The 14,060-nt window shown below is 39.0% G+C and overlaps 1 protein-coding gene and 1 long non-coding RNA gene across 4 annotated transcripts in view; one reads left to right on the forward strand and one right to left on the reverse strand.

The window, feature by feature from the left end:
- The window catches only part of STXBP6 (syntaxin binding protein 6), a 283,426-nt gene that overhangs the window by 66,254 nt on the left and 203,112 nt on the right, over nt 1-14,060 (forward strand). The window contains exon 2 of one of the 2 annotated variants that reach the window (XM_055418182.2): nt 12,493-12,681. The exons of the other annotated variant lie outside the window; for it this stretch is intronic. Within the exon in view, the coding sequence (XP_055274157.1) occupies nt 12,528-12,681 (154 nt within the window). The 5' untranslated portion in view covers nt 12,493-12,527. The remainder of the gene's footprint in view (nt 1-12,492; nt 12,682-14,060) is intronic. 2 annotated transcript variants of the gene reach the window in all.
- LOC129550482 (uncharacterized) overlaps nt 1-14,060 on the reverse strand; it is a 65,625-nt gene that overhangs the window by 14,192 nt on the left and 37,373 nt on the right. The gene's annotated exons all lie outside the window — the stretch shown is intronic.

The following is a 14,060-nucleotide window of genomic DNA, read 5'->3' on the forward strand; positions in this document are numbered from 1 at the left end:
CCTCATCTGTAAAATGGATTCTCACTCTCCCCTCTCCCACATATAAATGTATTAATGAGGATGTGCAAATACCAACGTCTTTTGTTTAATTGTATGTGTCTCCTGTTGGAATTTGAGGTAATGGGAAAAGCTGGGAGAGAATCTTCCAGCACTGTTCAGATTATATTATGTGCTAAGTCACTTCAGTCATGTCTGGCTCTTTGTGACCCTATGAACCATACCCCCAGGCTTCTCTGTCCATGGGATTCTCCAGGCAAGAATACTGGAGTGGGTTGCCGTGCCATTCTTCAAGGGATCTTCCTGACGCAGGATCAAACCCGCGTCTCTTGTCTCCTGCATTGGCAGACGGGTTCTTTACCACTAGTGATACCTGGGAAGCCCATTCAGATTACATTACACAGGCACAAAATCATAAACTTGACCCTTGGGGAAACTGATTAAAGTTGAAATGACAATCCTTGGCTCAATCCATGTGAGAAGTTTAATGACCTTATGGAAAATCGCATTTGTAAAACTGAGTCATTGAAGGACAGAGTGCCTTGTCTTTGAGGTTGACAAGGTATATATGTTTAACAGCACTTCTGGATGTGTCACGTTTCTTCTGCACCCCTCATTGCTCTGAAGGACGTAATGTCAAGAGTATAACACTGATAAAACATCAATTACAGAAAACTAATTGAACGATCTCAAGAAATTATAAAGTGACAATATTCTCCAAATAAGGGGTTCAAGGAGGAAATGCTCTCAGAATTGATATCTAGAGACTATTTTGAGAAGGTTTGCTCTGATTTTTAGATTTTTAGAAAATCTGTAAACTTGTTTTAACTACATTTTCATTTTTTGTACATTATATACCCTTAAAAAATTGGCATTGACCATTGGCATTAGGGCTTCCCAGGTGGTGCAGTGGTAAAGAACCTGCTTGCCAATGCAAGAGACACAAGGGACATGGATTTGATCACTGAATCGGGAAGATAATATTGAGAGGAGCCTGGGATTCCCCAGGCAAGAATACTGGAGTGCATTGCCATTTCCTACTCCAGAGAATTTATAATTTACCTAAGGTTTGAGTTAACAAATATAAAAATGGCTCTTCTATGCTTTTATCTTCAGTGTCAAGGAGGAAAATAAGCATTCTAATTCAGCAAGCAGTACCAAGTGTGGCACACAATTAAAATGTTTGTTTTCATGTTGTCAGTCCTCATGTGGCTTTGTCCATATTTGGTGGGAATAGATTTGTCTATTATGATTGCTGTCTATAAACAATGCTCTCAGGCCAACATATTGTTTTGTTAGTTTGCCAGCTAACTGTTTGGTACCAGAACGACATGAGTACTTGAAAATTGCAAAATGCCAACAACTGGAGCTTCTTTGAGTTTGTTTTCCCTAAACCGTCTGTTCTTTCTTTGATGTGCCTAAATTCATTTTTAAGGCCTGCCTCACACTTTGGATCAATAATCCTGTCATCATGCAATGAGCACACTCCAAATTGCCCTTCCCTTTGGTACTTTATTTCTCCTCATCACTGCAGAATTGGTATATGGGTACTATAGAACCAGCTTAGTGGGTCCTGGAAATTTAAGCTTGTGAATGTGGAGATTCTATTACAGAATAAATCCTTCAGCAAATCCTCTGAATGGCATATTCCCAGCACCCTTTTTTTTGTTGTTGTTGGTAATGTTATTTTTTTGGCTTTATCATATCATCTGTTAAAGTTAGGGAAGTGATCTCTAAGGCAGCTAAAAAAGTCCACCCACCATGTAAATAAACTCCGGTAAATATAGGTCCTGTGATCTGGGTGCAGAGTAGGGTTTGTTCTTTGGATATTAAGCCGACAAGAAGCATGTGCTTACTGAACATATAAACAAGGAAAGAGGAGAAGACAATAGTCTAGATTTATAATTGAAGCAGACATGAGTCACTGGCTTGGAGGATCCTGTGAATGTAATGTCTTCTGCAAGAGGAGGGTTAGTATACACATGGACGAGAAAGCCAGCCAGGTCTTAATGGTATTTGCTAGCCTGATGGTAGAAAAGACCTTCCTCTTGTCCTTCCTTAAAGAGCTAAGGGTCATGACCAGGGTTGCTACTGTTTTTGCCGTGGTCCTGATGCTGGGAAGGATTGAAGGCGGTAAGAGAAGCGGACGACAGAGGATGAGACGGCTGGATGGCATCACTGACTCGATGGACATGAGTTTGAGTGAACTCTGGGAGTTGGTGATGGACAGGGAGGCCTGGAGTGCTGTGATTCATGGGGTCGCAAAGAGTCGGACACGACTGAGCGACTGAATTGAACATGGAGTGTGTCTGAGCGAACAGGTACAGGCTGACATCTGACTGAATTTCCGTGCACAAGACTGTGGGCCCTAGCATGTAGCTGCATTTGCTCAGAGGAAAGGTGGCATTTTCTTCTCACCAGAATCACTTCCAGGCCTGGCTGGAATCATTCACAGCATCTGCTCTCCTTTCTCACAACTCACTGAAGGTGTAAATTTATCCACTTTCACCTTTGGGATTCCCAACGCCATGTCTGGACAGGAGTTGAAAAGAGAATAAGGCAGACTGATCATTAGTGATGTAGCTCAGTTGTGTCCGATTCTTTGCGACCCCCATGGACTGAAGCCTACCAGACTTGACCATCCATGGGATTTTCCAGGCAAGAGTACTGGAGTGGGTTGCCATTTCCTTCTCAAGGGGATCTTCCTGACCCAAGGATCAAACCCTGGTCTCCTGCATTGCAGGCAGACACTTTACCCTCTGAGCCACCAGGGAAGCCCATTGGATCTAAATAAAATACATTTTGCTATGCCTTCCAGTTTGGGGAGAAAGAATGTACCACAAAAACAATTTTTTTTCTTAAGGAACACACTAGTCAAGTTATAGTGGAATAAAAATACTTTTTCTTTGTTTCAAAATACAGAGATAATCGGATTAACATTTTGGCAGACTGTTTCTTAGAAACCTCTTTATGCCTATCAATACACACATACAAGTTTGTATTCATGAGCTCCTTTTCTGTTCTGTAACTTCTGTATTATGTCAGTCATTTTTTCAAATCACTATCTTGAAGTTATTTGATAATCCATTGTTTGCAAGGGCTGTACTATACTTTACCAATTACTTGAAGTTATTTGATAATTCATTGACTGGAAGGGCTATAATTCATTTTACCAATGAAGATTGGATATTGATGGGTATTTAGGTTGTTTATAATGTTTCACTCTTAAAATTGGATCTGAAGTAAGCATCCATCATCTCTAATACAGCATTTCCTTTTTCTCTAGTAGTGGAGTTAATGGTTTAAAAAATTTCAGTTCAAATACTAATCTCTGTAAGAAAGTAATTATACCTTTTCATAATCCTTAGATCAATAGGGGTGGGTTAAAAATGGCATAGTTTTCCTTTCATAAACACATATACCTAAAGATTCTAATTTACAAAAGGAGCAAACTTTGCAAGATACATTTAGCTGCTGTCTTGATTGTGTACTTGGGATTGTGTGGAGGTGTTTTATAAATCATGAAGTGCTGTACAAACCTCAGTGACTCATTACTAGAGCTTTACAGAGCATCTGCCATGTACTTTCAAAACATGTTTATGGAGTCTTTATTGTATAAATAATTCATTAAATACAGATTTTTTTTTTAAGATAGTGGTTCTTTACCTGGTTATTCAGTAGAATACATCAAAGATATCATCAAGAAAACAAGTCCTAGATCCTCCCCCACCCAGATCGCCTGAATCTATCAGGACCTGGCATCCCAATTGATGTCCATGTACACAGTCTTTGTTTGGAATTCCCCCCCGGAAGATATTTTTTGGTCTATCTCCAAATATTTTTTCTAACAGAATAAGGAATATTTTTAGCTTACATACTTAAAATTTTCATTTTTCCTGTTTGGAAGTTTCTGTCTCCTTCTAGGATATTTCCAGCAGATTTTCTGTATGACTTATTGATTTAATCTCAATCTTTGTAAATCTTGTTAAGTCTCAAATTTGGACTCTTGGCTTGGTACACCATCCCCATCTAGTTTTGTACCATTGGCAAATCCATTCCTTAGCCCTTGTTGTTTCTACCAAAAAAGAATGATGAACTTGTAATGACTGCAATGTTCAACTTTGAATGTTATAACCAGATTGAAGTTATCTGTCTATTCTAGTGGCTTATCTAACTCCCTTTTTAGATTCTAATTATAAGAACTTTCAGTTGAGAGTAGTAGTTGAACTGCATGAAAAAAAATGATAGATTGAAACATTAGCCTAATTTATTTAATTTATTCTCATGTTTACATGTATGGAGTGACTAAAGTTTTTATCCTGAGAAATGTCTTATCTAAGAGTAAAGTTGTTTAAGTAGGAGTAGAATTGCATATTTAATAGGTTGGTACAAACATAATTGTGGTTTCAGACTGTAAATTTCAAATCCTTAAAATTAGGCTCACATATATCTTTATTAATCAAAATAGGAACCATTACAATCAACACATTCTTGCCAATAATAAATAAGTTTGCTTATACCTGTAGTGTAAAAATCCTTTCTTCGGGATTCGATGAATTCCTGGAAAGCATTTTTTTCCCTCCTACTGGTTTGTGGAAGCATTTTCTCTGCAGAAAGTTGTCAAAATGCTTAAAAAAGTAGTAGTCAGTTGGTGAGAGTTCAGGTGAATATGGCAGATAAGGCAAAACTTTGTAGCCCAACGTTCAACTTTTGAAGCATTGGTTAAAAAAACTAGGAATAAGCCTATCATATGACCCAACAATCCCACTACTGGGCATATACCCTGAGAAAACCATGTTTGAACATGACATATGTACCCCAGTGTTCATTGCAGCACTATTTCCAGTAGCTAGGACATGGAAGCAACCTAAATGTCCATTGACAGATGAATGGATAAAGAAGTTGTGGTGCATATATATGATGGAATATTACTCAGCCATAAAAAGGAACACATTTGAGTCAGTGCTAATGAGCTGAGTGAACCTAGAGCCTATTATACAGAGTGAAGTAAGTCAGAAAGAGAAAAACAAATATGGTTTATTAGTGTATATATATGGAATCTAGAGAGATGGTACTGATGAACCTGTTTGCAGGACAGCAGAGGTGACGCAGACATATGGACTCAGGGGGCCGTGGGTAAGAAGGAGAGGGTAGGACAAATGGAGAGAATAGCATGGAAACGTAGACACTAACATATGTAAAATAGTCGGTGGGAATTTGCTGTATGACTGAGGGAGCTCAAACCGAGGCTCTGTGACAACTTAGAGGAGTGGGATATGATGGGAGGTGGGAGGAGGCTCCAGAGGGAGGGAACATATGTATAGCTATGGCTGATCCATGTTGGTGTGTGGCAGAAGCCAACACAGTATTGTAATTGTCCTTCAGTTAAAAATAAGAGAAAAAAATAATGCATTCCAGTATCAACCGACAAACTTCCACAATGCAAAAACCACGGTTACTTTTGCACCATCCTAGTATAATAATCAGTAACCCTTACTTGAGTATACTTTTTATAAAGTTTATAAATTTACTTGAGTAAATTTTTATAAAGTAGCTAAGTTTGACCTCACAGTATCTCATTGGTCTTATGACACCAGAATAAAATAAAATTGATTTTTACTGCCTAACAAGTTGCATATTTTCTTGCTACTAAGTGATATTTTTCTATTTTGGAGTACAATTACCATTTTTAGATTATCTCTAAGTTTAATGATTGTGTAATAACATCTGACTTGTAACACTGAGTACTTAAATACTGTGAAGTTTAAGGGACGCAATTTAACATTTCTCTAATTTGGCTTCAGTATGTATAGCATTCTCCAGCTCCTTGTCAAGGAAATCACGTTTCTCTCTCAGGACCTGAAGCCTGGAGAAAAAAAAGTTGAATACAGTGAAACATGAATCATATTTATCCTTTAGAATATTACACTGGGCAGTGTAGAGGGACAATGACAGTAAAATGGGAGTGGTCCTAGAACTCTTTTAGGAGGCATCCAAGTCATTCAAACCAGGGATGATGGTGATGCAAGCCAAGGTAGAGGTTGTGAGGATGGAGAAGACCTGGTGGAGCCTGAAAATACTGAATTGGATCTTCCGAACTTGATGATTGGTTAGTTGTTATGGAGACTTGGAGGTTTTGAAAGACAAGGTGGAATCTAATTTAACTCTTAGGGGAAATGCTCAGTTGCCAGCTAGACACATGGATTTAAAACCAGAAAGGCAGTGGGAGCTGGGTGAATGATCAGTGTCATCTAGTTAAACGTGAAAGTCAAGGTGCATTTGCGGAATTTCAAAAACAAAGTGCCAGCGTACAGAAGTCCTATCTTAGAGAATAACCTTATTTCTCTTATTTATAAGTTATTTGAGGTCACCTCATTAGATTTTCCATGCACTAGGGGAGACCAGCTAATTCCACCGCCCCACCCCAATCCCCTCAAAGTTTTCCTGGATGTATCCTGTTTGCTATTAACTTGGAGACTTCTTAAAACTTAGTATCAGCTGGTTTTGAGTAGGAGTTGGTGATGGACAGGGAGGCCTGGCGTGCTGTGGTTCATGGGGTCGCGGAGAGTCGGACACGACTGAGCGACTGAACTGAACTTCAGGGTTAAGTCACAGTAACTAGTTTGAGAGGGTGAAGTCTAAAACCAGGCATTCTGGTTACTTGTTGGCAATGGGCATATGATTGTCACAAAGACCAGGTTACTTGTGTTGTCATAGCCAGTGCCATAGATGATCAGAAGATTGTATGTGAAGTGTGGTGAGTGAATGAAGTTAGAGGAATCAGTTATCTAATAATCTTAAGCTAAATAGGAGGTATCTCTGTTTCACCAGAGGTGGCCTTTACCTCTCATGTGAGAAATATTTAAGCCCCATCGGCTGTACCATCTTAGATCCACCTGCAGGATAATGAATGCACTGCCACAGGGCATCTGCAGTTTTAATGAGTCCCTACCCACCCCTCCTTGTCTCCTGAACACACAGGGCAGGTGCCAGTTCAAGTACCGGAAACCGAAAATGTTCATGTTGGAGAATGAAAACATCTTTTTACTTCTCTACCCTTTAACTTATCGTCTGCCTCCTCTGTGAGGTCCTTGGAGTTTACGACTCCTCCTGGAAGGGAGGATTTCCTAGCTCTTGGTAGAGGGTGGAGGATCATCTCAGTACAGTAATAGTGTACTGACAAAGTGGTTATGGGTTAGACGGCTTAAAGGGAGAACAAGATACAAGAAAAGGCTTGAGGGAGAAGAAAGCCAACTGCGATTAGTTTCTACAACTACCACTTAAGGCAGCCAGCCACTTTGACTTGCAAATCATATTGTAGGCTGGTTTCTTGTATGGGAAAGCTTTGTAATTATAGCCTATAGAAGCTGTGGACCATTCTTAGCTGCTAGCTTAGCAAAAGTTGTTCAGTCATGTCCGACTCTTTGCAACCCATGGACTGTAGCCTGAAGACCCCATGGGCTCTTCTGTCTGTGGAATTCTCCAGGCCACAATCCAGGGGAACTTCCCAACACAGGGATCAAACCTAGGTCTCCTGCATTGCAGGCAGATTTTTTATTCTTAGCTGAGACCCCTGTAATAAAAGATTAACAAGACAAAACCCACAAGAACTTTATGAACATGTACACCTTGTATGTACCTGGGAGATACCCTGGAGAAATGAGTAATTCCTGAGACAGCTTAGAACGTAGGATTGCTTACCATCTTGGTAGGGAAGAGGGAGCGGGTGTAGATCTCTTAGGGGAGAGAAAATGATTTTTAGAAAAAGTGAAAGGCCCTTACAGGACTCGATGGGAGGTATGACAGTTGGTGACAAAGTATGGCTAAGTGTGGACTTCTAGTTGCCTTTCCTGTGACAAGAGTCAGTCTTTCCTCGTGGATGAAACTCCTGGAGAGGGAATTTATGACAACTGAGTTTCTTTGGAGGCTTTGTCTTTAGACAGATAAAGGGAATTCAGAGGAAGCTTCTCCCCACATTTGCTGTTTATTTTGATGCTTTTGGCTCAAAACAATCAGTATACTAAAGAAGCATATTTCTGGGTGGCATATCCTATCCTCATTCAGGGTCATGTAGTTTGGAGTGACACTGGTCAGAGGTGTACCACTGCTGTGTATTCATCTTGATTTTCTTACCAAGGGGTCCAGCTGTGGGCAGGGCATTGATTTACCAGCAGGAAGATCTAAGGCCTGAGAAATCTGCTTGGCTGAATGGGGAAAAGAAGTCCTCTGCATCCTCTTCCTGTCCTCATGAGAATACACTCTTCCATCCCCACAGTTCCTCCTTAGACTCTCAGTTTTTCACCCAATTAGGTGTCAGGATGGCTGCCGGAGAACCAGTTAGAGAGCTGATTGAAACTACAGATCCCAAGATTGTGATTTGGTGGGGGTAAAGGAGGGGCCCAAAGGTCTGCATTTTTGAAAAGCTCTCCTTGCCAAGTTCAGATGTGCAGTCAGGTTTGGGAGACACTCATAGATTATTTCTATGAATCTACATTAGTGTCCCATTTACTTTCTGATTCATTCTCTTCTAATCCACTGTCATTTCCCTTTCCAGAGTAGCATCAAAAACATACACAAGTACTCACAGGTGTGTTCATGTGCTTGTCCTGAACAAAAATTTTAGACAGTTTCTAAATGGAAGGCTACATTTACTCAGTTTCTGGAAGAGTGTCTTCTGTTTTTCTTATCTTAGAGAGTTAATTTAAAAATTCCATTTTAAGTATTCATTGCAATTCAGGCACCAGAATAAGTGATTCGTACGCATTGTTTCATCTAATTCTTTCAGCCCTTCCGTGAATTAGGTGAAGATCTTCCCACGTGAGTAATCTGAGATTCTACTGGAAGGACTTATGCTAAAGCTGAAACTGCAATACTTTGGCCACCTCATGCGACGAGTTGACTCACTGGAAAAGACTCTGATCCTGGGAAAGGTTGGGGGCGGGAGGAGAAGGGGATGACAGAGAATGAGATGGCTGGATGGCATCACCAACTCGATGGACATGAGTTTGAGTGAACTCCGGGAGTTGGTGATGGACAGGGAGGCCTGGCGTGCTGTGATTCATGGGGTCGCAAAGAGTCGGACACGACTGAGCGACTGAACTGAACTGAACCCACATATAGGTCTTCAGTTTTGGAAATAAAATTTGAACCCAAGTTTGTTTGATTCCAAAACTTGTGCTCATTAAAGTTACTGGTTCTATTTTTCCTCTTTTTTTTTTCTCCCTTTTGTTCTTGGCCACTGAATCTCCATATGAAAAACCAACACAAGATCATTTCCATTTCTTACCAGTTTTTCAAAAGATGAGCAGGATTTCCTATGAGTTTGTTAACACGTGCATATTGCTTTTCTTTCTTTTCTTTTTTCTCTTAACAGATTTTGCATAATAAAATGATAGCTTTCTGTTTCTTTTAATCACAATTTTAGAAAAGTATGAATCTGAGTTGGAAAAGCAGAAGCCTTGCCACTGCTGGGAAGGCGCTGGTCAGAGAATTCCTGATGAGTTTGGGAAGATGACTTTCTTTAAACTTCCTAGGAGTTTGAAGCCACTGTGCTACCATTGGTTTTCTTATTCCCGCATCCCCAAGTGCTGAGAGGTGAGAGAGACCTTGGAGCTAGAAAAAAGCTAGTTTCTCTCCTTTTTTAAAAAAAAAGTCCCTGTAAATTGTGATATCCTGCCTAGCAAAGTCATAGGGTAAATCACAGTGGTAGAAATTCTGCTTGCTAACTTCTTGGAAATCACGGTATATCATTTAAATGTCAGCATATCAAGAAATTCTGTCGTCGTTTTGTACTCAGCTAGGATGAAGATCCTGCTGGCAATGATAAGATAGCCTGATCTGAGCACACTGACCTGGCCACAGATCTATATTGAAGGACAGAAGGATTTTTTGTTGTTGTTTAGTAATAAACACCAACACTTTTTATTCTTGGTGCCACTGAGAAAACCTACTTACAGAATTGAAAGCAGGAGAAATTTCTTTAACCAGGGAAATGTTCTTCTTTTTTTTTTTTTTAATATATCTCTTTCCTTCTACGAAGTTACAGGTGTGGACCAGTTATAGATGGACAGCTGTGTTGTAATATTTGTGAATCTTGCATTGGGAGGGATGTTCCATGTCTTCCATCATAAATCGTCTGGATTTAAGGGAAATCTGTAATATAATCAGTGGTCAACTCCTAAAAAACCAGGAGCCTCTCTTAATTATTTCTTATATATCTAATACTGAGCATTGGGGTGGCATGTGATAGGTGTTTATTTACCAATTGCCTCATTTGTAAAATTCATCTAGAGTCATCTGTTTTCAACATCTTGCCACACATTCTTCTTCTCCCGCTCTCTTACTCCATATTTATGTGTGTGTGTATCATTAGATACAGTTTTATAACATGAATAGTTTGCTGAATCACTTGATATTAAGTCGAAGACATCATGACACTTCACCCCTAAATACTTTATAACATGTCTCCTAAGAACAAGGACGTCACCAACATAACCAAATGCTATCATTTCATTCACAAAACTTAGCATTGATACAATAATATTGCTTAGCACATTCAGCTGTTCCCCTGTGGCTCAGCAGTAAAGAATCCTCCTGCAATGCAGGAGATACAGGTTTGATCCCTGGGTTGGGAATGGAGAAGGAAATGGCAACCCACGGAGCAGCTCTTTGAGCTGCTGTTGCCAAATATAGCTGTATTATTGATCCCTCGGCAGGATCTCTGAACACTCTGTACAGCCTGCATGACCTCTGCATGTACACTCTGTACAACCCATTGGCCTTCTCTGCACCTTTATTTTTGACTTGTCATTTGTTGAACAAATGTTGATTACTGATTAAGATATTGATGATGACGTCTAGGATGACTGGCATGATGGCATAGAAAACATTGATTCGTTTATTCAAGTTACAGTTGAGTTTTTGGAGGATATGCAGTTAAAATTCAGATTGACCTTGAATGTAATAGACACAAATAAGCATAATTAAGACCTTTAGGGAATGCAGCTTTGGGAAACTAAATATAACATGGGGACTGTGTATGTGTAACTTTGAGAGATTGGGGAGAGAGGGGACCCATTGTGAGTCAGCAGCATGCTGGTTTATTTTCTTAATTATTGGGCACACAGTGCCAGTTAACCATAGGAGCATAGCATGTGGGAACTGCTGGGTAACGTTTTCAAAATACTTGGCATTGGTCAGATTTTTTTTTTAGAATTCTGTGTCCACTTGGCTTATGGAAACTGGAGAATTTGTCGAGGGTCCAGAGCATGGCAGTGAGAGGCAGAGGAGTCCTGGAAAATAGGACCCATTGAAAGAGGCTAATAAATAAGGATTAATTACTTAGCTTGATCCAAGGCAGCTAAAGGGTGATTAAATTAATGGTCTTCTGTTGCATATATAGTTATTATGTGGAAGATGATATAATTATTTCCTCTATGAATAGAATTAGGGAAATAGATTTATATTAGAGTTCAAGGAGATTTCGAAGTGAACCTCTTGACTTTAAAGATTTCTCGACAGTGGAAAGACTTCTCAACTGAAAATGGTAACATTGTGGTCCTTGTAGAATGGGAATGGGGTGGGTGCCACCTGCTAGTTAGGGTCAGGTACAGTTGGGGTGGAGAGTGACACACTTTCTAGGTCCCATTTTGTGCTATTCGTCTCTTTGTGTGAATTTGTCATTTTCAGCAAGTAAATCTGTATTCCTTTTTTCGTTTGAATTTTTTTTCAGTTATTGTAAATGTGAAGGCCTTGCTTTTAATGACTGAAATATAATGCATTTCAAGCAAATGAGAGGTTAAACCACAAATTGAAAATTACCTCAACTGCAAATAAACTTGCTGCTCATTTTTTTCATTGCAGTTGATTTACAGTATTTTAGGTATACAATGAAATGACCTAGTTATACACATACACACACACACACACATATATTTTTTCAGATTCTTTTCCATTATAGGTTATTATAATATACTGAATATAGTTCCCTGTGCTATATAGTCGGTCCTTGTTGTTAATCTATTTTATATATAATAGTGTGTTTCTGTACATTCCAAATTTTCGATTTATACCTCACTACCCCTTCCCCTTTGGTAACCATATGTTTGTTTTCCACGTCCGTGAGTCTGTATGTTTTATAAATAAGTTCTCTTGTACCACTTTTTATTTGGATTCCACATATAAGGGATATCATATGCTACTTGTCTTTCTCATTCTGGCTTACTTCACTGAGTATGATAATCTCTAGCTCCATCTATGTTGCTGCAAATGGCATTATTTAATTTTTTATAGCTAAGTAGTATCCCACTGTGTTTCTATACCACATCATCTTTATCCATTCATCTGTTGATGGCCATTTATATTGCTAATAGAGTTGTTGTCTTTTCTGGATATTTGCCTAGGAGTAGGGTTGTTGGATCATAATCTACTGCTCATTCTTGTATGTCTCTTTACAATATTGCCAATTCCAACCTGCCTTTTCTTTTTCTTCTCTAGAAATTTCACTGTGTGCCCTGGTTACTTGGTTGACAATGAGTGCCAAATCTGCAATCAGCAAGGAAATTTTTGCACCTCTTGATGAAAGGATGTTGGGAGCTGTCCAGGTCAAGAGGAGGACAAAGAAAAAGATTCCTTTCTTGGCAACTGGAGGTCAAGGCGAATACTTAACTTACATCTGCCTGTCAGGTAATAAAAACTGGATATGAATATTATTAAAAACGACTTCTGTTTTAAAGTAGTTAATTCTAGTATCCAGAAGGTTGCAGTTCAAGGCTTGAACATGGCTGCCCTTCCACTCTTTTCCTGTTTGTCTGTTGTCTTCTTTGATCCTTAGAGACTCATGGTATCTTGACTTTTGAGGTTGCCTTATATAGAGAGGTAATGAAGTGCGGTTTTAATGTGCTTTCCATTTCATTAAGAGCATCTGTTTGTCCATACTTTTCCTTCACTAGGGCCTTGACATAAAGTGGGCTATCCTCTTGAGATTTTTGTTTTAGAACGCCTCCTTGTATTTGGATAATTATTACTACCAGCAGCCTGAGTTTCACGGACTTTTTTTTTTCTCAACAGTTGCCAATAATCAGTAATAGTTGGTCTCAAGATAAATATCGACACCGTATGGAATGTGAGAAAGTAGACTCAGTTCATAAATCACAGCTTTGCCCGACAGCTGTTCCTTGTCAGGAAGAGGCATCTGTTCCATTAAGCTTAGAATTTTGTGTGATTTTTTTTTTCCTCTTTCTGTTTGTGATTGTAGGAGATCTGTGGAACTTACTGTGAATTCATCCCAAGTTTTTTGAGATAAAATTTGGATAAGTTTTCTATGGAGCTGTGGGTGATGCTAATCTGAGGGCCTGGAACATTTGTAATGTTTCTGATATTTCTTGTAACTGAGCAGTGGAAAAATTAGGCTTGCCTTTATTCATCTTTTTTTTTTTTCCCCTGTTTCTCCAGTGGTGGCTTGGGAATAAAACTTTATTTTTGGGCCCATTTTTAGCTTTTTTTTTTTTTTTTAAAGAATTAAGCCTTTGATCATTTCTTTATCGGAATTTATTTCAGGGTAGAGAGCTTTTTTCCAGAAAGAAAATGTAAAGATAACAGTAGGACTGTGCCTTAGTTTAAAATGAAATGGAAACAGAGAGCTGTTTGGTAAGAATGCCTTCTCAGTAGTTAGAATGAGGATTGACCCTGAAATATTGGTCTTTCTTTAACCCCAGTAGTGATTAGGTTAATAAAATTGGTGATGGGTTGGAAGACATTTGCATTCCTTTAGTTTGCTGGACAGTGCTTGCTATGCAATAGGGACTCAAGACTTCAGTAGCCTCTCCTAATACCTTCCTAGTATTTTGTTAATGAGATTCGGGTCTTAAAAGTATTTTCACATCTTTAAATTTCAGTTCTTGAGTTTTTGCTTGTACTGATAGTGAATAGAAGGCATTAAATTAAATTTTGTTTTGTTTTATATTTTGGCAGAGCTGAACATGGGATGAGCATGGACGCATAATGATTCTAATTTTCTTAAGCTTAGTTCTCTCAACGTGTCCTTGAGACTTCTTGAAGACAGG

The sequence above is a fragment of the Moschus berezovskii genome, chromosome 21, assembly GCF_049115385.1.
Source record: "Moschus berezovskii isolate FMDL1 chromosome 21, NW_MosBer_1.0, whole genome shotgun sequence".
Classification (NCBI taxonomy): Eukaryota; Metazoa; Chordata; class Mammalia; order Artiodactyla; family Moschidae; genus Moschus; species Moschus berezovskii.